A 25,108-nucleotide genomic window follows, 5' to 3' on the forward strand; every position below is an offset into this window, starting at 1 on the left:
TCACTTGCTCTGCCCCTGTCTGACCTTCCTCTTCGTCCTCAGATTTGACGTGAATCTCAATGATCTGAGGGTCTTCGCCTGTGCCTATCTTGTCCTCTCTATTCCACTCTCTCTCTTCGTAGGTTCGCTCTCTTGTTCTGATTGGGTCTTCAGTAAGGTCGATTATTGGTATCCAATCATCTTGACTGGTGCTCGGTTGTCCTTCATCAGCTACTTCAGGACCAACGTCTGCAGACCCCTCAGCTGGACAACCTTCAGCGCCCTTTTCCTCGTCTGGAGTCACCTTCTTTGTATGGCTGGCATGGATCCACTTGGGAACGCCTGCACACTTCACCGCTTTCGTGGTCATCAGTATGATTTGGCTTTTTTCTCCCCACCTCGGTGCAAGGCAACTCGAACGAGTATGTTTCTTGATTCTGACCCAATCACCAGGGACCAATTTGTGAACTGGAGTCGTTGGATTGGCAACGGCGTCTTCCCCAATCTGGCGAGAGATAGAACGCACTTGGTCACCTAGTTGCTTGCAGTACTCAAGTACCAAATCATCAGAAATGCTTAACAGTTTGTATCCTGGTACCCATGCTTGTCTCATCACTCTTCCCATCAGGATCTCATGGGGACTCAGGCCTGTTTTTCGGTCTGGAATACTTCTGAGTCCAATCAGAACAAGAGGTAAGGCATTTACCCAGTTCATGCCAGTAGAGTCAGACATTTTTGCTAATCTTGTTTTGATCGTGCCATTTATTTGCTCCACTATTCCAGAAGCCTCTGGACGATATGCAAAGTGCAGCTTTTGTGTTATTCCAAATGCTTTGCAGAGCTGATCGATCACCGCACTCTGAAAATGTTTGCCTCTATCTGATTCAATAGTGACTGGAATTCCGAACCTAAGTATCAATTCTCTTAGTAATAATTTGGCAACAGTAATGGCGTCACTCTGTTTGGCAGGGTAGGCTTCCACCCATTTTGAAAACAGGCAGACAATGACAAGGACATATCTTTTTCCCTCACGACGAAGCATTGTGATTAAATCAATCTGTATTCTCACAAAGGGACACCCTGATTTTCCAATTTTCCCCAGCTCAACTACTGTTCTTTTGCCAGCGTTGAACTGCTGACATGTCAAGCACCTCTGGCAGAGTGATTCTGCTACCTTCCTGAATTTCGGATTGTACCATGTTTGTTGGAAAACCAGAACCATGGCGTCCCTACCAGTGTGTGAATTTCCATGCATCAATCTTGCCATAGAGGAGAGTAGGTGTCTAGGTAACACAGGCATACCATTTGGGCCCACAATGACACGATCCTCATTCCTTGGTCGACAACCAAGTTCCTTCCACTTCTCTCTCTCTTCCCAGGGCACAGCATGCTGCCATTCTCTCACTTCATCCCAGGTAGGCACTTCTTCAAACACCATAAGTTGGCAGCTGTTTCCAGTCCCTCACAGTTTAATATTTATTGACATGCGGTCTCTAGCACATTGTTTTGCCACTTCATCAGCAAAATAATTTCCCAAAGATACAGCGTCAAGGCCCTTATGAGCAACACATTTGACCACTGCCAATTCTTTTGGTAATTGGATTGCCTCCAGTAAATCTTGTACAACCCTTCCATTCCGAATAGGGGTACCTGATGAAGTCAGGAATTCTCTTTGTAGCCACAACTGGCCAAAGTCATGCACAACCCCATAACTGTACTGACTGTCAGTATACACTGTTATTTTCTTGTCTTTTCCCAACTTGCAAGCTCTTATCAAAGCTACTAATTCGGCTACTTGTGCAGACTTTACTCCAAATAAACATGATGCTTCTTTAATTTTGTCTAATGCGACCACAGCATACGCAGCACTTAGGCCCACCAGTTTGTGTCTCATACATGAGCCATCTACAAACCATTCCTCATCATGTACAGGCAAAGGTGTTTCTTTAATGTCTGGGCGGGGTTTTGTACTGCACTCTGTCAGGTCAATACAGTCATGCTCGTTCTCTCCCTCATCTTCTACAATCATTGAGTCAGGGAGCAAAGTGGCTGGATTAAAAATATTACACCGAGTAATGACTGCATTTGCAGCATCCACGAGAATCCTCTCTAGTATTTAGTCAGCCGACTAGGGGTGAGATACTGGGTCTTGGTCCTGGTCAGTAAAATCACAACTGCATGTGGAACATACACAGTCACAGGATGTCCCATGACAACGGATTCACTCTGTTCTAAACTCGTGCAAGTGGCAGCTACTGCTTTCAGACATCCAGGTAATCCAGCAGCCACTGGATCCAAAGTGGCAGAAAAATATGCCACGGGGCGTCTAGTCAGGCCATGCTCTTGAGTTAGGACTGACAATGCACAATTATCTCGAGTGTCACAGAATAGGGCACACTCTTTAGAATAGTCAGGCATCCCTAAAGCAGGGGCTGTACACAGGCAATCTCACAATTTAGTGAATGCTGTTAAGCTTTCATCATCCCATTCCACTGGGTCCTTTGCTCCTTTCTTTGTCATATTTATCAAAGGCTTTGCCAGGACTGCAAATCCCACAATCCATTGCCTGCAGTAACCTACCACTCCAAGGAACATTCTGATCTCTTTCTGAGTACGGGGTAACTGCATCTTTTGAATTATTCTGACTCTCTCAGACGTGACTTTTCTGATGCCTTTTTCTATCTGGTGCCCCAGATATTTCACCGACTTTGAACAGAACTGCAAATTTTTCAGGGGCCACTTTATGTCCCCTTTCACCTAGGTGATTCAGCAAGGCAATAGTGTCAATCACACAATCTCTGTGACTTTTAGACGCCAGCAAGAGGTCGTCTATATATTGCACCAACACAGACTTTCCAGGTAAGACCAAAGTTTCAAGGCACTTTTTCAAGATCTGATTAAAGATAGAGGGGCTTTCTGTGTACCCTTGAGGGACACGATTCCAAACATACACGTGACTGTTGAAAGCAAATGATAAAATAAACTTGCTGTCTGGATGCAATGGGATCGAAAAGAATGCGTGACATAGGTCTATCACAGTGAACCATTCAGCGTCCCAGGGAATCTGATACAGGATCACAGCTGGGTTCGGGACAATAGGACAGCAAGGAACAACAATTTTGTTTACCTTTCTCAGGTCCTGCACTACTCTGTACTTGCCACTAGATTTCTTGATTCCAATTATGGGAGAGTTACATGGGCTACTCATCACTTCTTGTATGATGTTTGCTTCTAGCAATTTCTGTATTTCAATGGCAACTCGTGCTCTCACTTCTGCACTCATTTTGTATGGCTTAGTATTGGGGTAAACTGCATTTTCTTTCATCGTTATTTGTATGGGGTCTACATTTGCCATTAATCCTACATCCTTTCCAGTAAAATCCCATACTTCTTGTTTCACTGTCTGTTGGAGTTCTTCAGGTAAGTCTTGTATAGTCATTCGTTTAATTTCTGAGTCAGGTCTGATTAACATTAATTTATGAATGCCATCTTCGTCTGGGGTTTGAATTTCGACGCCTTTTGGTGAGCAAAAGATGGTGCAGTTCATTTTGCACAACAAATCGCGTCCCAGTAAGTTTACTGGACTGGTATCACAAACGACAAATCTGTGCATTTCTTTGAAATTCCCTATTGTGATCTCCATGGGCTCAGTAACGGGGGTACTAATCAGTTGATTAGATACACCCACCACTTGGATTGCTTCTCCCGAGAGGGGTAGGTTTGGAACGTCCGCTGTTCTCACAGTAGAACGGGTAGCACCAGTGTCCAACAGAATGGTGACATCATTTCCATCAACCTTTTCCTTCAATGTATGGCCCTGACTGGTCTACCGGCAAGGAGGCGCCAAGTACACACTCCTCGTCCTCCCCTCCCAGGCCCCGTCAGTACTGGTCATCACAGAGAAAAGTGTCATTTAATAAATACTGCGAAGTTGCTGTATTTCTGTTCTCATTGCCTCCCCAGATTTCTATGTCGTCACCCTGCGGTGATTTTCCCTTAATATTTGGTTTTGGCGCTCTGGGCACTTGGATTGTTTTTACCTGCTGCTGGTTCTTTCTTGGCTTTTCATTCTGCGTCTGTGGAATCAAATCAGGGGATTGGGTATTATCATGCTGTAAATATGGACACTCGTCTCGCCAATGTCCAATTTCCCCGCACTGGTGGCAGGGGAATTTCTTTTTAGCTTCTTCTCTGCTCATTTTTACTTTTTCCCCACCCCCAGGGCCTTGATTTTGGGTATTCTTACTTATTTTACTTAATTGTTTTTCCTGCTGTTCTGCGAGCTTTACTTGTGCCCACATCACTTTTTCCTTCAACGCCTTTCTCTTTTCTGCCATTTCATCCTCACAGTACTTTGCGTACCGGAGGACCTCATCCATGTTCTTTGACTGCCAACAAATTTTATTATCTTTTATCCACTGGCAAATTTCGGGTCTTAAACCGTTTACAAACCTGTAAATGAAGTGGGTCATGTCCTTCATCTCGATGTTATCTATACCACTGTATGTCTTAACCACTTGGATGCTAATGACAAGGGTAACTCGTCATGGAGTGCCCATTCATTTCAATGGAAATTACAGTACAAATCTTCAAGAGCCTTAGCATCCAAGTGGTACACCTGTAATAGTCTTTCATAAAAAGAATGTACAGTCTCATCCCTTTCCTGCGTGGTTCTATCAATTTTGGTCCAATCTGTTTACTTTGCAGGCACCTTTTGCTTCAGATGTTGGATTACTTGTTCATATTTTTTCATTACTTCAATAGAGGGTTCCCCTGTTTTAGAGTCCCTCGGGTATTCCTCACTAGGCCACGCTATGGCTATTTTACACTCGGTCCATAAATCCACAGGGACCACAATGTCAAAGAAACCATCCAGGTCCTTCCACAGGCATTTTTGCACCTTTACAAATCTTTCCACTTGTCTATACCAATCTACAGGTTTCTCTCGTAATTTTGGAAAGTAATTTGTAAAGGACACAATATCCTGTCTGGACCACGGAACATGCAAGTATTTTCCACCTGGTACTTCTCGCATAGGATATAACTGCTCTGGTTTGTCTGCTTCCTTTAAAACAAATTCGGGAGTTACTTGTTTTGACCTAGCCTCATCCTTCTTTTTGGCCCATCTGGCTTTCCATTTTTCCACATCTCCCCATTTCTGCAACACTGTCAATAATTCCTTGACTTGTGCCTTTTTTCCAGACAAATTCAAGTTTTCTAAATCTTTGTCCGAGAAATCTGCTCTATACGGTTTCTGCAAGGGTTTCGATTTTGAGATGTCTATTCCCATACTAGCAGCAGTGTCTGTTAATTTTTCATGAAATACTCGGACATTTCGGGTGAGACTTTTACAAATAAAAAGCAGCTCTTCTTCAGAGTAAGTATTTAGTCTGTCTAATCCTACATTTCCGGCCAACAGTTCTTCTATTTCTATTCTTAGTTTGCAAAGATCTAAAGGTTTCGACTGAGGAACTTGTTTTTCTATTTCTCGACTCCATCTCTCAATTTCTTCAGGAGTCACCACTGTGACGCTCTTAGTACCTGATGCTGATTCCATTTGAATCTCTCTCGTATTGAAAGGATTGTCTTTTCTGCATCCTTTTTCCTGTTTCCCTAATGGGCAGATCCATTAGTGAAACTTCAGACTCACATTCACTTGTTAGATCATCTACAATTAAGGGCTCTGGTCTCGGCTGGGCTACAACTGGGGTAATAACTGGAGTTTTTGGACTCCCCTGTCGATCCCCATACAATGGAACCACGGGTCCAATAGTAACCGGGATGGTTAAGGACTCAGGACTTGCATTTAATTGGGAGATTTTCTGAATTATTTCAGCTCTCTGCTTAGCTAGAGCATCTCGTTCCCTGTCCTCCAATATCCTTTCGACTGAATTGTCATGTATTACCTGTGGGGTCAACGTTGGAGCGTAACTCGGGGCAGTGGGACGTGTCTCTCTCAGTCCCTCACTATAATTAGGTTTTGGAAATAAACTTCCTGTGCTTAGGGATCTTGGTTCTTCCTCATAAAGAGGGTTTAAGATCGGCATTCCTGAACTTGATGGTCTTGCCTCACTTTCGTAGAGAGGTCTAGGGAAACCATCTCTTTCGCGTGAGTATCTCGCCTCTCCACTTGCGGGTATTCTTGGGTATATATCTCTCATATCTATGGGTCCCAAATTCTCAGTATAGGGAGGTATTTGACAACCCCCTCCCACACTTGCAGACCTGGCCTCGTCCTGGGGAGGAGGTCTTCGGGAAATATCCCCCTCACTGGAAGGTCGGTGTCCTTCATTATAAGGAGGCGGACTTCTCATACACATGTCATCTAATAACTCATCATCCGACTCTCCAATGGGCACCCAATGTTTGCATTTTTCTGTCCTTTTCTCCCCCCCGGGAGGACCACCCGCTGGCATCATTGGAAACAGTCCCTTAACAATCATATTCTGTCTCAACTGTTTCATCTTTTTGTCTCGGGTCTCTTGTTTTAATTTCGGATAAAATTTTGTTAACCCTTTATCCATTCGGGGCTTGTCCCTTTCAAAAGCCTTGATTTCCCATTCCTCTAGTGCTTCGTACTGCGTTAGTCTAGGTCTGGGATGTAAATCATTCATTCGGGTCCTCAAATTAAATAGAATCCTGCCATTAAATGTACCTTCTAACGGAAAAGCCAATACTCCGTCATCTTTTGTGTATTCCGCCCAATTTTCCAACCATACACATGAGTGGTACCCTTTATCAAACATCATAAAAGATGCGGGAGTATTAGGTGGCGGAATGACAACACCTTCTCGAGTCCTAATTGGTTTGTCCTTTTTGAAATAATTCTTTACTTTGTTCACAAGTGACAACTTTCTTTTATTTCCGTACATAATGCTAGTGTTATGACCTTTCCACTGATCGTTCTCAAACCCTAAATGCCTTGGATCTGGTCTAGTATGCGGTCTGTACGTATGCCACATATAATTTCCTTCAAACGACTCTTTGTTTACAAAATCACTTCCAATCTAAATGCGTCTCTTATTTTCGTGCGTCCAATGAAATGCACGAACTCAAATAATCTCGACCAATGGGTGCGCGGCCTTTTCGCGAGACAGACTCTCACGCTTCGGCACTCACCCCTCCTTTACAATTTCAGCTCCGCTACACACCCGCTGCGTCTACCAATCCCAGCGCGGAACGGAGTGACGTCAGAGCAGCTTCGCGACTGACTCCCTCCTTCACAAGGTAACTGCAACTAAATTTCTCTCTAAAGTGCTTGTGCTTGGTTATTTAACAACGAATACACATTCGCCACTGTACTCAAGTGTCTAGGCAGAAAAGAATTTTGTTTTACTGCAAGTAAACTACTTCCATTTACTTTTCACACGCTACGGATAGATCTCTTCCGCCTACCCTTCACTCAAGCATTAGGGAACCTGTTACTTCCTCAGACTCATCCACTTTCAGGGATATTTGCTAAGTCTAAAGTTTCACCTGCGAACCCCTTTGCTATCACACAAGCTCCGACGAACCTGCTACTCCTTCCAATGTGACCCTAAATAGGTTGTATCACACTAGAAGTTTTGCCAATGATCTCGTTGCTAACATTTATTCAAACATGCATTCGGAAAAACCCTAGTTAGTGCTTCCAGTTCTACCTAACCTGCACCAACTTTCCTTAGAGTCAGTGACCTCACAACGAGTGGATTCTCTTCACCACTCGCTATTCAATTCCCCGGGGATTCTTAACAAACATTTAAAACACTTTACTAACAAATGGGTTAATACATATATCAGTATAATAATAGAAAAAACAATTTAAAACATTTCATAATTTTTCAAAGAAAAACATTTCACGCGAGTGATCAGTTCACCTGAATTTGTTTAACTTTTCATAGCAGCATAAACACAAAAAATAAAAACCCTTTTAGCAGCATCCAACTTTATCTAGCTTAACTAGTCCTACCTAACTTTAACTAGTCCCTAACCATCCTCTCTGCTACCAGAAAATTACTGATAGAGATCGTAGGTCACCCGACCAATAGTTTCACCATATAGTTTTCAGGCCCATAAAATTTAGTTCATCATATACATTAATCGGATGACCTCACAATTCTAACACCAGTAACCCTGATTCCTTCCTATTGTTCCTAGTGTACCCGACTTACCATCCACCGTTACGGGTACCTATGACCATGATAGATCAGGGAGCTAGCTGTAAAAGAAAGGCAGGCAAAAAATACAAATACCAACTTTAATCTCTTACTTTGTATTCATTGAAATGACCACGGACAACTGAGAAGTTTTAAGAGTTTTATCTAGAATTCGTTTTCTGAGAGCATTAGGCTTACAGTTAAGAGGCAGTCAATAATCAGGATAACGAAAAGCATATAACCATAAAGGAACAAGTTAAGGGCAATCATTTAGGCTTTCTAAATGATAGTGAGACAGGGAACATGCTAAGTAGATTAAATTTGTAATGCAAGATTGGACATCTATAAATGGGCAAGCCTATGCACATATAAGATTACACTATTTGGATGTACTTCATGAGTGAGAATCTAGAAAACCCTATACAATCTATAGGAAGGGTAGAAAAGTGGAACACGCTATAGTTCTAGCATTATTACTTCAAATTCAGGATTTAGAGAAAATATAAACCACATCAATAATTCATAAACAGTATGGAGAAATTGTGCTCTAAAAGGTGGGGCAACATAGGAACATGCTATGGAAAATATAGACTTTGATTCTTCATATAGTAGATTGCGGAAAGCATGGAAAATTAACGTATGCAAAAGTACTTCTTTATTGAAGCAAAGACAGAAACTAGAAAGGTGCAGTTTTAGAGTTTTGCTCTTATAATTACCTAGACTGGTGTGAAAACCAACCCTGGCCAAGGGTCAGTGAAGGACAGGAAAACCCTCAAGGAAGGATAACCCTCAATGGGACAGCAGGTGCAGAATGGACACCCAGGACAGGACAGGAAACCCAGATTAGGATCAGGACAGGACCACCAGGACACGACCAGCACCCGCAGTTTGGAAGCAACGCCTGCGCTCCACCCTCTCTGCAGCTATCAGTCAGAACCCCGATTGGGTTAGCATATTCCCCAGCAAAGTGCTCCGCCAGCACTTAAGGTTTAGTAAAACCTTTAAAAGTCTATGGTCAAATTCGGACAGAGTGCTCCGCAGCACCTCTGTATCAAGTCACCTATTGAGTGCGATGGGTCAGTGACAGGTCAGCTATTCGGACAAGTCGGACAATTTCTCTAGCTGTACTCAGGCTAGTTATACTGTTTTTTGGGTCAGTGTACCACCCCCCAATGTTGCAAAGTGTCAGAATCCCCAATTTCGATTGGTCCTAAAGTAGGATAGGTTAACAAACCAATCAGAACAAAATACTGTAAGCCTAAATTTACATTCTAGGGATCCGCCTAGCAAGTTTGGGGTTCCCACGGAAAAGTAGCACAGAATACAATAAAACATTACAAATGTTACAAATAGAGAACAAATTCTGCTCCATCCTCCTGGGTCAGAGGTGGCTTTCGCAGGAGCATCTTGACTGTGGCTGCCAGCTGGCTGAGTTCCACTGCTCAAGGCTACATCTCTCCCTGGCTGCACGATTCTGCGCAGAAGGGACCTTCAAAATGGTTCTTGTCTCATTTAGACCCCCAGTTATCGCGGTACATGAAAAGTAAGCGAAAACAAATTAAAACATAGAAATAAATGAATGTACTACATCTTATATGTGGGTACTTTATATTTCACCTTATAAAAATATACTATGCAAGTGTATATTAGTGCAATACACATTAACACGAGAGCATTTGCACGAGCTTCACCACGTTAACACGATGAGTAGCCATCTTAACTGCATTACGCATGCGCACCCTTTCCCTCCAAGACTCCAACTACGTCATGTCACGTGAGTATGACTAACGCATGCGCAGTAGCAAATTCCAAAGCAGCGGCCATTTTTAAAGACAAGAGTTAATGGGATTAGTAAAACACATAGGCAAGCGTCTCTAAGATACACGCATATCCAAAAATAAATGAAATTAGTAAAACGAACAATTTGGGTTACCGAGTCATAACAGATTCGAGGTTCATGAATCGAGCAAGTCGCGTAAATATGCAAATTCTTGCTCTATCACTTATAACCAGAGCTGGGTGTGGTGTTAGCAGCTCAGCATGTACTGCTTAATTCTCTCCCACTCATGTCCTGCACCTGCAGCTGCTGGTCCACTGCACTACCCTCTTCAACCCTCTTGGACAGAGGTGGCCGACAGTGACAGGTGCAGCCCTGTTGTGTGTATTTGGAAAGTGAACTCTCCCATGCAAGTGTATTCTGGATCTGAGCAGGTGTTTGTGCCCAGCCGTGCCTACTTCCGTTTAGTTAATTAAAAAGCCAGGTCTTCAGCTTCTTGCAGAATTCAAGAAGAGAGGAGGAGGCTGTGATGTGGAGATAGAGCCCGTTCCTTGCTTTATGGGCAATGTTAGAGAATGTCCTCATGCCCTGGTTCTGTTTATGTGTGGAATGTGTGCTCGTAGGAGTCCTGCAAGGCAGAGGTGTTTGGGTGGTGGATAAAATAAAATGCAACATTTCAGGTAGGTGTAACCTAAGTTGTGTAGTGCCTTAAATGTGTGTGAACAGTTTGAAATGAGTGGGTCTGCGTATATGGAGCAAACGGAGCATCCTGAAGTGTTTTGTGGTGTTATGTGAGTTCCGTCTTGGAGGTTGAAGATGAGTTGTGAGTGGTTTGTAGTCTTCTAGTGAGTTGCCTGGTGACCCGGGCATAGATAGTGCCCCCGTAGTTCAACTAGGTAGTGACTAGTGTATGAGTGGCCGTTTTTCTAGTGTTGCTTGGGAGTCATTTGAAGATCTTCTTCAGCATCTTCAGGGTCTGGAAGAAAGATGCAGTGAAGGTGCTGAACTGTGTGGTCATGTCCAGGTTGCTGTTGACGATTACCCTGAGGTTTGTGGCATGGGATAGTGAGTTATTCTTGCTGTATATCCCTACTTCTGTCTTATTGATGTAGAGCTTGAGACAGTCTTGCCTTAATCCGGTAAGTGATTCTGGTTATGTATGCTGTGAACGTGTTTCTTGTATTTGTCCGTGAAGGAGAGTATGAGATGAGCGTCATCAGATAGGAAAGGCTATTAATGAGGTATGTGCGGATAACAGTGCAGATATGGATCATGTATGCGTTAAAGAGGATGGAATTGAGGGATGAACACTGCGGCACTCTGCATGTGAGTTTGCAGGCTTCTGGGGAGTAAAATACAAGGCTTCAGTAAAGTAGGGATTAAGATGACCGCTTGAGTTCCATCCATTAAGTTTAGAAGGAGCAGATTCATTGGAGAGCAGGCCCTTGGATGCAAATCTCATGTAGGCGCCTTATAAGGATGGCATGTAGGACCGTGTCAAATGCAGCAGAGAGGTCCAAGAGAATGAGGGCTGCTGTTTCTCCTTTGTCAGGGAGTGTGTGGATGTCATGAATGTGGTGATGAGGGGGCATGGCTAGGCGCGTGATGGCGACAATCGCTCTAGGGTAGAGCTCCGGGCCGAGCTCCCCTTCCTCCTGGGCTGATTCTCCGTCATTTCTTCGAAAAGCCGCCCGAAATTGCATGCGGAGCATTGTCCGGCTGCCGCTATCCCACTGGCCAATTTTTGTTCGGAGGGTCCGAACCGATCAGCACCGGCCTTTCCTGGAGGACTCCAGCGGGGCTCCCTGCAGGCTGACCGGCAGAGACAACAACGCGAGGCCGTGGTCTGAACTGCCACGCAGGCCCACACACGCGGCCTGCTCGCTGCTGGATCCGGCCTCCGAGATTGCTGCACACGAAGCCGTGAGACTCATCAGCTGCCCAGGGACGATATCGGCGGTGTCACCGGGAAGCAACGGGAAGACTAACACCGACATTGATGTCTGGGAACTGACCCGGCTGTGGGCGCCCGACGTGGAGGTAGGAGACACGGTCAGGGGAACTGCCACTTGGACACTGCCCGCCGAGACCGGCATCGGCGGGGCCCCCCCAGACCGCCGCCGGGGACGTGCGGATACGACCGTGGCGCTGGAGGAGCGGGGCGCGCCCCGCCTAGAATCGCCAAACGGCCGGATGCACGTGACGAGTGCCCACAGTCCCCGCAACAGAGACCGTCACCCCGGGGGCCCCGCGGGAAGCCTGTGACGGGCGTGAATGCCCACATTGAGAAGGCGCCGGAGGCCCGAAAGAGCATCACAACGGGGAGAGGAGCGCGAATTGCTGCCGGAGACACCGCCTGGGGCCGGTCAACGCGAGACCCCCCCCCCCCCCCTCCTCCAGGGCCTATTATGACTGGCAATAGGAGGGAATCACAGATATGAGCGCCCACTGAGGGACTGCGACTGCTGAGACCATATGGGGTGCTGGAAGGAGGCATTGGACCTAGTGGGGCACGAAGCACCAGGAAACATATGATCGCTTTTGTTCCTGGACTACCAGGGCTACCAGGGCTCTCGACACTCTGATTCCCATCATCTCGAGTAAAATCAGTACCAGAGAGTCGAGTCCCTGGTACGACAGTGCTGTGCGTGCCTTGAAGGGAGTCTGTAGATTGGCAGAAAGAGCTTGGCGAAAGACATATGGGGCTGAGTTAAAAGCCGCATATGCTATTGCTACAAAGACTTACCATCGAGCTATCTGTCGAGCTCGAGCGGCCTACTAAGCGGCAGAAATTCGCAGTAGCCCAAACCCGTCAAAGACTATCTTCAAGGCCATGAAGGACCATATGGCGAAGCGAACTTCCTCTGCAGTGGTGAGCTCCATCTCCCACTGCGAATCCCTTGCCTTATACTTTCTGGTAAAAGTCCAGGCAATCTATCGGGCATTTCCTAGCACAGGGATCGAACTGGGAAGTTCTGATGGGACGCTACATCTTACCACCCTGCTTTCCTTTCCCCCTCTCTCCTTGGAGGGGTTTGACAAACTCGCTCTGCGAGTTAAAACTGGTTCTCCATCTGATCCAGTTAGGCCGGCTCTGTTTAGAGATCAGGCCTTTACGGGGCGCGCTGTTGTGTGCTCCCTTGTCAACCTATCCTTGGAGTCAGGGGTGGTTCCAACTAAGTGGAAGCAGGCGGTGGTGTCCCCTATTATCAAGAAGTCTTCCTTGGACCCGTCTAAACCCGAAAACTATCGGCCTATCTCGCTGCTGCCCTGGCCGGCGAAGATGACAGAGGCCCATGTCAACTCGGCCCTGGCAGATTATCTCGCCCGAACCAATGTCCTCGACCCCACACAAAACGGCTTCCGTGCTGGGCACAGCACGGAGACCGCTCTTCTTGTGATGGTGGAACATCTCCGTGCGGTGTTGGATGCTGGTCAGACGGCGGCGCTGATATTGTTAGATCTCAGCGCCGCCTTCGACACGGTCTCCCACAGCATCCTCCTGCATCGGCTCGAGGAGATTGGTGTCGGCGGACAGGCCCTGCAGTGGTTCCGCTCCTACCTCGGCAATCGTTCCTTTTGTGTTTCCATCCCCCCCTTCAAGTCCAATTTCCAGCCACTGGCCATGGGGGTTCCGCAGGGATCCTCGCTGAGTCCCACGTTGTTTAATCTGTACGTGAGACCGCTGGCTGATGTCGCTAGGCAGTGGGGCCTAACTTTGGTCTCATATGCCGACGACACACAGCTGGCGGTTACTCTCAGCGGGGATGCGGAAGTTGATGCCCCCAGGTTTCAGGATGGACTGAAGGCGGTGGCCAGCTGGTTGACAGGGAACTGTCTCCAGCTGAATGCCACTAAGACAGAGGTTATGATTGTCGGAAGGGGAGCGGAGCTTTGGGGTGACCAATGGTGGCCATCAGAGTTGGGTTTATCCCCGACTCCGGTGCTGGAGCTGAAAAATCTAGGAGTCTGGTTAGACTCGGGTCTTACTTTTGTAGGGCACACTAAAAGAACAGCTGCATGTTGCTTCGGTCTATTGAGAGGCTTAAGACCTGTCCTCAAGTACTTCGACGCCCCAACCAGACAGTTAGTAATCCAGGCCACTGTCATCTCTCGCCTGGATTACGCGAGCTCTCTTCTTGCTGGGGCGAATCAGGCTGAGCTTACCCGACTGCAGCGGGTACAAAATGCTGCAGCCAGGGCGATTGTCGGCCTGCCTAGATTTTGCCCGGTGGCAAATGTTCTTCGCTCCCTACACTGGCTTCCAGTGAGGAAGCGTATTCTTTTTAAGGTCCTCTGCCTGGCCTTTAAGATCCTGAGAGGCATTGGCCCTGAAATTTTGGCTTGCTCACTCTCTTTCTATGTCCCTACTCGTACTCTTCGCTCCCAAGGCCAGGCCCTGGCTATAGTCCCTAGATACAGGCTTTGCCGTATGGGGGGACGTTCCTTTGGTGTTAAAGCGGCATCAGCTTGGAACTCTCTCCCGGTGGAAATTCGCCTGCTGGAGGATCTCTTGGCTTTTCGGAAAGCCTTGAAAACATTTCTGTTTTAGTTCTCTTTCTTAGTCCCAGCCTGTCTATAGTACTTCAATTTAGAGTGGGCTTTCCTAGTTTTTCTTTTTGCTGTGTTATGTTCCTCTTATGCACTTCCTTGTCAAATGCGCCAGGACGCTCCTTAGCTGGAGTAGCTGTGAGCACAACAAAAAGCAATAACATAACATAACATAACAAGCTATAACGCCGGGACGCCATTCCTGAAACAGCTGGAAGACCGATCCCCCCCCCCCCCCCCACCCCCGAGGAGTTCTGAGGAGATGATACCGGAGGCCAGGCTAGGGATCTCGCTACCGCTGGACAGTTTGCTGCCACACGACCAGTTGCCTGCCATATGCACATGCAATCTCAGAGCTGTTAATTAGCGCCTGCTGCGTAATACCACTGCATCTGCCTGTTTTGAGGAACGCCACAGACGGCGAGTGTGACACCGACCGGCCAGCCGCGTGAGCCACACCGTACCGCCGAACTCAGACATCACCAAGATCACGAACCAGAAGCCACCTTATCCTCCTGTGAACCAGGCTGGTCTGATAGCCAGGTAGCCCTGCACATGTCCGGAGGGGTAAGGACACGCACTGGAACTGGAGGTGCCCCGCCGAAAGGGAAGACTGACAAATCGCTAAAAAAAGATGGCTGCCGATCAGGTAACCACGAGACTTGATAGCGTGCTAGTCGTCATGGAGCGCATGAAACAGTCGCTTCAATTGACCAGAACCTCCTTGGAATCCAAAATAGATAGCGTCGCCATAGATCTCACCCACGAGAGACGACCACAAGAAACTGGCTTATCGGACCAAGACCCTGGAGGGAACTGTGACGGAACTCAAACCCAGAGTCACCCAAACGGATAAACAAGTACAAGACCTCCTGAACAGAGTAGAGTTCCTGGAAGACCGCGCTGAGGACGCGGAAGGGCGGGCAAGACGCAACAACATCAGGCTCGTGGGGGTCCCAGAAAAATGGGAGGGCAACAATCCTGCCCAACACGTAGAAGACTGGCTAAGAGACATGCTCCCAGAAGACACACTCTCACCCTACTTCGTGGTGGAACGGGCGCACCGCGTACCCACGAGACCACATACCACCGGCTCTAACCCAAGACCGCTGCTCTTCAAGATACTGAACTATCGAGACAGGGACACAATCCTGAGAGAAACTAGACGACTCTGGGAGATTCGTATAGATAATGCCACCGTGATGTTCTTCCCAGACTACACTATACAAGTGCAACGTCAAAGACACTCTTTCTTGGAGGTAAAACGGAGGCTCCGCACAGCTGGCCTCAAATATTCCCTCTTTCCTGCGAAGCTGAGAGTGGTGGCACGGGACAAGACCTACTTCTTTAATAATCCTGAAGAAGTAAGCGAATGGCTCGACAGCGGTACGGACACGGCACCCAGGCAGGCACAGAGCTATGAGGCGAGACCACGGACACGTGGGCCGAGACGTCGTCGCAGGAACAGGGACCAACAGACCCGCCGCCCAGAGGAAGCGACACGCCACTCCCCGCCAGCGGATCAAATACTACAGGAACAGCAGGATGCACTTCGGAAGGTCTCCCAACTGAGCAATTCACCAACATCGGACGTCATGCAGGACGCCAGCCTGCGGATAGTTCCAAGCGATAATGACGCTATTTACGGAATATCGGACTCCCAGTTGTCCGTAGACCTGCCGGATATCACACCGCAGACAGCTGACCCGATTCACTGAAACCACAAAAAAAGTTCTAACGAACCCTGCCGTGGCGGCGGGGACGGAGTTGGGGACTGGATGGACACTGAGGCGTTGCGGGTGCTGGACATCGCCCGGGGTGTCTCCTCCTGCCCCGGATATAGACGGAGGGAAATTGACGCAGTGAGTATTCCCCCAGTCACATAGACGCTGAGAAGGTAAGGTGATGGTGGGGCCACGCTGCAGTCCTTCCCCCCTCTCTCCCCCCTGCCCGCTGGCCCTAACGTGCAGGGAACCTACTATGCCAGAGACTTCGGAAGCGCGGTCTGCTTTACTTTCCCCCTGCGTGATTAGCCGGACTGAGGCCTCGAAACAGGAAGCAGCGCTATATCCCCGCACAATGACTTTGGCTGTATGGCATACACATCATAAGGCCCGGGGAGGGCCAACGATTTCCTTCCTTGCTTGAATAAGTAGACCGCCGAGACTGTGACTAGCACACGTTACCCCTAGACTTGAGTTTTGTTTCTTTGCCTCTCTGGTGTGTTTGGACGGCGACATGTTGCGAAGCCGACCTTTTGGTATCTGTTACTGTTTTGCATTGTTTAGACTTTAGGACTCTTATCCCGCCCTCACCCTCGGAGATTTGCCCAGACTATTCCTCCATGTGCCAGCGCCTGTGTCTGATCTGAGGGGGGGGGGGAAGAGGCCAGGGGACCTATGGGAGCTCTCGCCTAGGGGGCGGAAGGTGGGTAGAGGGGGTACTTCCTACCGAAGCGATGAATATGGCTGAAATCAAGATATGTACGTGGAATGTCAGAGGCATGCACACACCGTCGAGGCGCTACCAAATCTATTCTTACCTGAAACGTCACAAATTTCACGTAGCACTGTTACAAGAAACACACTTAAATAGGGCAGAGGTACACACACTACGCCGCAGATGGCGCGGACAGCTTTACGCCACGGAGTACTCCTCCTTTGCTCGCGGGACACTCATGTGGATCCGACCGGGTACCCCGTGGGCGGTCATAGACACGCAGATAGACACAGAGGGTAGATACGTGATAGCTCGAGGCAGACTTGATGGGCACCCTGTAGTACTTGCCTCATTGTATTCCCCAAACACTGACCAGGGAAAATTCTTTGATGGCCTCTCAGCGACGCTGGCGTCCTGGCATGGAATCCCGTGGATTCTTGGGGGCGGCTACAACTGTGTCCTGCATGTGAATCTGGACAGATCTTCCGCACCCCCGGCCAATGCCCAGACACACACCATCACGAAAACCCTCCTCAACTGGGCCATGCAATGGGACCTCCATGATGCATGGAGAGCACTCAACCCAACAACACGAACATATTCCTACTGGTCAGGTGCACATGCCCTACATGTACGCTTAGACCGATACATGATCACCGCTGATCTTCTCCCGTTGGTCAAGGACACGCAATATATGGGCCGCACACACTCAGATCATAACCCCCACACACTGGCGATTGCATGGGAACATCCCCGCCCGCCTATCCCCACCTGGCGCCTCCAACCAGACCTCTTACTAGACGTGACCTTCCGCGACTCCCTGCTCACACAGACGGCTCAATACTTTGAGCTCAATGCCGGCACGGCATCCTCCCCCCAGACCGAATGGGACGCATTTAAGGTGGTGACCCGGGGACTCTGTTTAGGCACACAGGGGCGCATGCGGCGACAGCTTGAAGACGACCTGACGCGACTGGAGACTGAACTGCTGGACCTTGAACAAAATGCGGAGGGGGATGCGGGTGATCGCCTGACAGAGGCCACCACAGAACATGGTCGCCTCTTGGAACGCTTACGCAATGTTAACTTCGCGGCACACTCTGCCCGTGCGCATCAGCAGGGTGATAGGCCTGGCAAGCTGTTGACCTGGCTGATTGCACGGGAGGACCGCTCGACCCCCATTTCAGCAATACAGGCAGAGGGAGGTAGATTGCTTTACACACAGCGCCAAATACATGAGGCGTTCGCTGGTCACTACTCGGGGTTATATCGCACCCGGCTGAGTATCCCACTGCCTGACATAGCCGAGTATCTCTCACCCCTACAGTTGCCTACCCTAACGGCTGCGCAGCGGGATGACCTCGGAGCACCACTAGACGCCGAGGAACTCCGCGACACCATTTTCAATCTCTCGAATGGCAAGTCTCCGGGACCGGATGGCTTGCCAGCCGAATTCTACAAGGCCGCCTTGGACATTCTTATTCCCCACCTGGTGAAAATGTACACTGCGGCCACGGACGACTTCTCTCTGCCCCTGACGCTTAATGAGGCTACCCTCATATCTCTGTTCAAACCTGAAAGGGATAGCGAGCGGATGGAATCCTACCGCCCCCTTGCCCTCCTCAATACGGACTATAAAATCCTCGCCTCTGCGCTTGCCTGAAGACTGGCCCCCGTAGTACCCGCCCTGGTACATCACGACCAGAACTGGTTTGTACCAACACGCCACACGTCCCATAACATCCGCCGCCTATTCCGCATACAGGAATACGCCACACGACAATGGCCACGCGCCGGGTGCCTAGTGCTGGACCTGGAGAAAGCATTTGACTCGGTGGAATGGCCATACCTGCGGGCAGTCATGGACAAATTTGAATTGGGGGACGACTACGAGACTATGGTTGGCCTCTTGTACCACAGACCCACGGTCCGCGTCCGCACTGGTACACTGCTTTCTGACCCTATTCGTGTGCAGTGGAAACCCTGGCCGCGATACTGAGGTCCCGAGGAGCGAGTGGGGTATACCGATGGCGGATGGCCTTCATGCGGTGTCCTTATATGCAGACGATCTCCTCCTTTATATCAAAGATCTGAGTGATGTACCGGCGTCCCTTACTGACATTTTCTGCACTTTTGAGGAAATGTCGGGTTTGAAAGTCAATTGGGCCAAATCAGGGGCCTATTCCTTTGACCCGGATACACCCGAGAGTGAAATACGCATCGGCGGTGAGAGACTACAGTGGTATCCCACGACATTCATATACCTGGGTATTCATATCTACCGTAACCTTGCAGATATATTGGAGGGGAACCTGATACGGGCGATCGCATCCATCCGATCGCAAGTTGGGTTCTGGAAAACTCTACCGCTGAACGTTCCCAGCCGAGTAGCCCTGACGAAAATGATTGTTCTGCCAAGGCTGTTGTACTACTTTGCCAATATTCCATCTTATGTCCCCAACCGGGTGTTCCGAGACCTTGAAGTCCTACTACGCGACCTGATCTGGAATAAAGGTCGACCACGCATTGCGCTGGCGAACTATATATGCCCACTGAAGCGGGAGGACTGGCTGTTCCCAACATGGAGCTCTATTACCTGGCGTCGCAAATGCAGTGGGTGTCAGGATGGCTGGGTGGTAAGAACATGGGAGACACCACCACGGACGCCGCTGTCTGGTCCCAGTTGCAGATCAAAGTGCTGTTTCACCCACTGACTCGGACTCCCCGCCCCTCGCAGCTGTATCTTGCGGTAGCGCGCAGATGTTTCCTGCGCTGCCTGCGCCTCACCCGAACGACGATACCATATGCCCCGATACTCCCCCTACTGGGCACCCCGACTGCGACGGGGGCACTGACGGCTGTAAAGCTTGACAGCTGGACCACTGCGGGAGTGGAAAGACCGGGGGACCTATACTCCGATGGCGCTCTCCTCCCCTTCGCCAGCCTTGTGGAGGACACATCTCTCCCAGCTGGGCAGTTCCTATTGCACGCGTCCCTCGTCCGCCTGCTGACTGCCGCCTGGGGTGACATATCTGACGAGTTGCCCATGCATCATTTTATACAATACCTTCACGTTATGAGCAATGGCACACACATAATTCACTGGCTAGCACAAGCTCTCCTCCATCACATTCATCCCGCCACCGTGCAACTGAGAGAGAAATGGGCGACAGACCGGGGGAGGGATTGGACAGATAAGGAGTGGGCGATGGTCCTGGTTGGTCCGGTTAACGTCCCACGCAACCCTCGCTTCAAAATTATACAACTCTACATACTACACCGTGCATACCTCACCCCGGACAAAATAAACAGATATTTTTCGGTCACGGACACCGCCTGCAGCCGCTGCTCCTTGGTGGGAGCGGACCTTCTCCATATGCTCTGGCTCTGCCCTGCCCTTCAGCACTATTGGGATGGGGTGACTGCGCTGCTTGCGCATTGCACTAAAGAACACGTGCCGAGGACTTGGGAGGCCTGCATACTGGGACTGTACAAACGCACAAAGCTGAACAAAGTCCAGGCCCGATACTGGGATCTCGGGCTGATCACGGCCAAGCGACTGCTCACCAAGCGGTGGAAAGCCGACACACCTCCGCACATAAGACACTGGAGCCTATCACTCACAAACTGGGCGCGAGCAGAGAGCACAGTCCTGCGGCGAGAAGAGACGGCGGGCCTTAGGAAATTCCCAATTGCACAACAATGGGATGACATCCTCCAATCCTTTCAACACTATGAGAAACGTCTACACCCAGCAGCCTTCCCTATTCCTATAATTTTCCTTCTCTCCCCTCCACAGCACCCACGCCCCATTGCACCATTACACATGCCACACTGATCACTGCCTGCACGACTCCCACGTCCCGATAAACACATGCTGCATGCCTGGTTGTTTCGCAATGCAATGTCGTGTACATCGCCCCTCCCATGCTTGCGTCCCCACACATTCAACTCCTGCCCGCCCACTCGACCGCTACTGACACAATGGCACAACACTTCCTTCCGTAAACACATGGCTACATCTACCCATACCCCCCACCCTTTAATGTATACTTCCCATGTTACTGTTATTGACGCACTGGTCCCGCCTCCCTTTTTGACCAGGCTCTTTGAAGTTAGTTACTGTACACGCTACACCATGGGGCCTTTGAGAGTAGCATCCATAGCCGAGGCGATCCTAACTGAACACCAATATAAACATCAGCCACTCCCATTAGGAACGATAAGCTGTATAGATACTCGCTCACCGACACACTTAAGGCGTAATGCAGCCTCATCTTCTGCTACCGCTGCCCCGCGCCCTCTTGGAGGGCAGACCTAGCTGACACATTTCCTCATGACACACATGTTTAAGAGCGGGACACTATCCATCTGATGAAGTTGATGAGTGTTATCATAGCTTTGTAACTACGGATTTACATAAAGGGAAAACCCTACGGGCCTATACCTCCGTACTACTAAATGTTTTGATGATTGTGAAGTGCTACAATGGATCAATTTACGCCGCCGAACCTCAGGGTTGTCGGCCTTGAGGCTGTGTTCATCTACTAATAATTATACAGTTAAAGACATACGCGGCTGGCCCTGGTGGGTTGTAAGCTGACTGCTGTGTACCATACACTTTGAATAATAAAGGTCTTAATTAAAAAATCAATGTGGTGATGAGCGCTATTGCTTTACTGTGTGGTAGGCCTGAATCCGCACATTGTACGATTGAGGAGCTGGAGGTTGCTGAGGTGGTCGGTGAGATGTCAGTTGAATATTTTCCTAAAGACCTTTACCAGGTATGGAAGGTGGGAGTTTGGACTGTAGTTGAAAGTGTGGCTGGGTCAGTTGATTACCTGAGCAGGGGCTTTCCGGTGGCATGATTCTAGATGTTTAGGAATGTGGCTAAGTCAAGGTAAAAGGCACACAAACTGTCATTCTGCCTCCTTTGTCTAGTTTATGGAGAAGCACACAGGTGTTCAAATGAAATTCTATCTAATGTTGTATACAATTTGTCAGGAAATTTAGCAAGGACAGAAGATGAGCAATAGATGCATGTTGGTACGGTGGGAACTGTAGAATCATTTGACTCATTCTGGGTGGATGGAGCCATGTCCAAAGCCATGAGGCACCTGCTGGCAGGGCTTGAGAGCTATTGCTGAGGAAATGTTTTCTTGATCCAGTCTCACGTCTGGGGATATTAATATAGTGGGAAAGCTGTGGGAAGAAGTATCCATAAGATAAAGCTGGTACTGATATAAGGTATCACACATTAAGCTCCTGGCTTCTTGGCCCACTCAAGACGGATGATTGTTTGCAGATGTGTGTTGATTTTTAGAGCGGCCTCGTTAAGGTCCAATGTCTTGCATCTGTTAATGTGTCTTTTTTATTCTACCTCCTCATTTAACCTATCATCTCTTTCAATCACAGTAATGGCTCTGCATCTGCTGGGGACCCATCGGCTAATGATATGGTCCTAAAGAAGATTCTAGGGGACCTGGGATTGGATCGAGCTGCCACAGTTTACACAGCTGGTGCTCCCACCAGAAAAGAAACCCTGGAGTATTTCATGAAACTGAATCTTCCTCTCATGGAAGTTTACGGCATGAGTGAGACTTCTGGGCCCCACACCATATCTGTTCCAAGCAACTACCGTCTAACAAGGTTAGTTCTAATGAGTGATCACTTAATTCGAAAGAATTGTCAAAACCAGGAAGATAATCTGAGTCAATATAGTGTGTCCTGTTCTCCCAATACCAGCTTCCTCCAATCGCATAAAAGCAGCGTACTTCTGTACTCTAGGCTGCTTATAATACAGCCCAAGTGATCTGTTTGCAGCCTACTCAGATAATGATTGGGTATTGATCTGCAGTAGGGATCTATCTTCTCTTCTTACTGATAAATGTGTACAGTCTCTTGTTATGTTGCTTTATTTTTTTTTGGAGGTTTAGCTCAAAATGAAACATGTCCATGGTAGTCTGACTGCTTAGAATGTACTCACACTAATGAGTATTATGTATTATGTACATATGAGCATTAGTGTTTGTAATCATTTAGGGCCTGATTTAGAACTTGGTGTACGGCTTCCTCCATTACAATGGTGATGGATACCCCTCCACTGACATTAAATCCCATTATATCCTATGGGATATATATTTCAGCCGACAGGATTTCTGTCTCTGTTGTTACAGAGTAACCCATCTGCCAGGATCTAAATTATTCATAAAGGGGGTGGTGATGGACAGAGCATCTGAATTAAGCAGAACACTCCTACCCAGTCAAAAGATCAGGGCTTGATCCATCACCGTTTTTTAGCTCACTGCACCATCCCAGTTCAGAACCTGGCTACATGCAAATTAGTAGTGCAGTGAGCTAAAAAACGGTGATGGATCAAGCCCTGATCTTTTGACTGGGTATGAGTGTTCTGTTTAACTCAGATACTCTGTCCATCACCACCCCCCTTTTCTGAATAGGATCTAAATTAGGCCCTTAGCTGAGATTGGTGCAAAAGCTTTAATCATTCCCAATAATGTGGTGGGGACATTGGGGTGCTCTCAATATGAGGGTGAATAGGCACGTCTGCTGTTTCCTGTCTTTGCTACTCCACCCAATCTCTATTATAGACACTGCTGCAATGGCAAAGAAGCTTTTAGGGGGGGACACAGCTTTTACATCGTGGCTCGAACCACACTATGCCTTAACAGCGTGTTCCTAACCACAAATGCATTGTTACAATGTATTACTTTACAACGCAAGTCTTTACTTGCCTTCAGGAAAGCATTGTTAGACCGATGTTGGACATTAAGTCCAACCTTTTCCCTACTGTTGTGCAAACTCGAGTTGGAATAGTAAATGATACTACTCCACAGTCCAGCGCTTTCCCTAAGGCAAGTCATTGTAACAACTTGAGTGGTAAAGGAATGCATTGTACATACCCATTCATAGTTTGGATCGCGTTGTTAAGGCAGACTTGTTAAATGCATGCGTGGTTCCAGCATACAACCCTTTAGGAGACACACTAATTGTGCACCAAATAAGATGTAGGGCCCACAATGCAAACCCTCTACACGCCCCCGACCGTGCCAGAGGTGACAATTGGGAACGGGTGCAGAGGGTTCAAGTACACCCCAGGTATACTGGCAAAAGTGGGTGCAGTCACTCCTGTGCCGATCTGAAATTAATCCCTGTTCCTCTGTAAAGTGTGAAACCTTGTCTCTATCTTTCACTGATGATCTCTCCCTAATGCCTCTACGTTTGTGGTAAAGGCCACTTTATTGGAAGCAAGTGGAGCTCATAAACATGGACCATCCTTCAGCTTAGCTACACAAATTAAATAGTCATAAAAATTGTTCTAACAGTGAAGCTTAACCCATACCCCTGTCCCTAAATATATCTCCCTCAAAAGCTCTAAAGCCCCCTCCCTCTCCTTCAGTGCACAACACTTCAGCATCTTTTATCTAAACCCTACTTCTTCCTATCCTTATTCTTGCACTCCATCAATTTTCTTTCCAGTCTGTCCAATCTAGTTCCAGGCAGTCTCCTATTCCATCCTTCATTCCATCATGTATTGCCCTTCTCCATGTAACACTCCCTCATTCTTATCCTGATCTCTCTTTTTCTGCCACCAGAGACACTCTAGAGGTGCACTTTCTGTTCCCCATACTCAGCCTCTCTTACCTCACCAATCTTCAACCACTTTCATCACCTTCATCAAATGCATCCTGTTTCTAAGCAAACACAAATGTATGCCATCCTGCTGAAGTAACATGGTCCGTTTATAACCCATGGGAATATAGCTCACTGTCCTGATATTACTGGCGTTGTCAAACTTCACAACCTCTCTGTTAAGCTCCTTAATAACCCTGGGGTATTTTTATGAGGGCTTTGTGTCAAGCTTGAACTACGCAATTTGTTACATGCACAACGCAAACCTCTCAGTCATATTTATGAAGCCACGCAACTCTACTTTGCATGGCTTTGAAAGGCTTCACAAATATGAAGTAATGCAAAGCAGCGCAAATCACTGTTGCCTTACTCTGCGCAAGGGAGGAGTTCCTTGGGCGTTGTGGTGGGTGTTCCCACTCAACTCCCATGCATTGTGACGCATTCCCAGATTTAAAAGGACTTGTAAACCTGGGAATGCATCAAAATCTTACGCCACCCCAGGTGCATTCTTCAGTACACACAGACAGAAAGATGAAAATGCCTATATGGATTGTTTTTGTGCAGGAAGGTGCCAGTT

At 48.1% G+C, this 25,108-nt stretch overlaps 1 protein-coding gene across 1 annotated transcript in view; it reads left to right on the forward strand.

Annotated features, from left to right (window-relative positions):
• The window catches only part of LOC144817694 (long-chain-fatty-acid--CoA ligase ACSBG2-like), a 366,066-nt gene that overhangs the window by 226,646 nt on the left and 114,312 nt on the right, over positions 1-25,108 (forward strand). Inside the window, exon 10 of the mRNA XM_078674443.1 lies at positions 22,297-22,530. Coding sequence (XP_078530569.1) covers positions 22,297-22,530 — 234 coding nt within the window. The remainder of the gene's footprint in view (positions 1-22,296; positions 22,531-25,108) is intronic.

The sequence above is a fragment of the Lissotriton helveticus genome, chromosome 2_1, assembly GCF_964261635.1.
Source record: "Lissotriton helveticus chromosome 2_1, aLisHel1.1, whole genome shotgun sequence".
NCBI classification, from domain to species: Eukaryota; Metazoa; Chordata; class Amphibia; order Caudata; family Salamandridae; genus Lissotriton; species Lissotriton helveticus.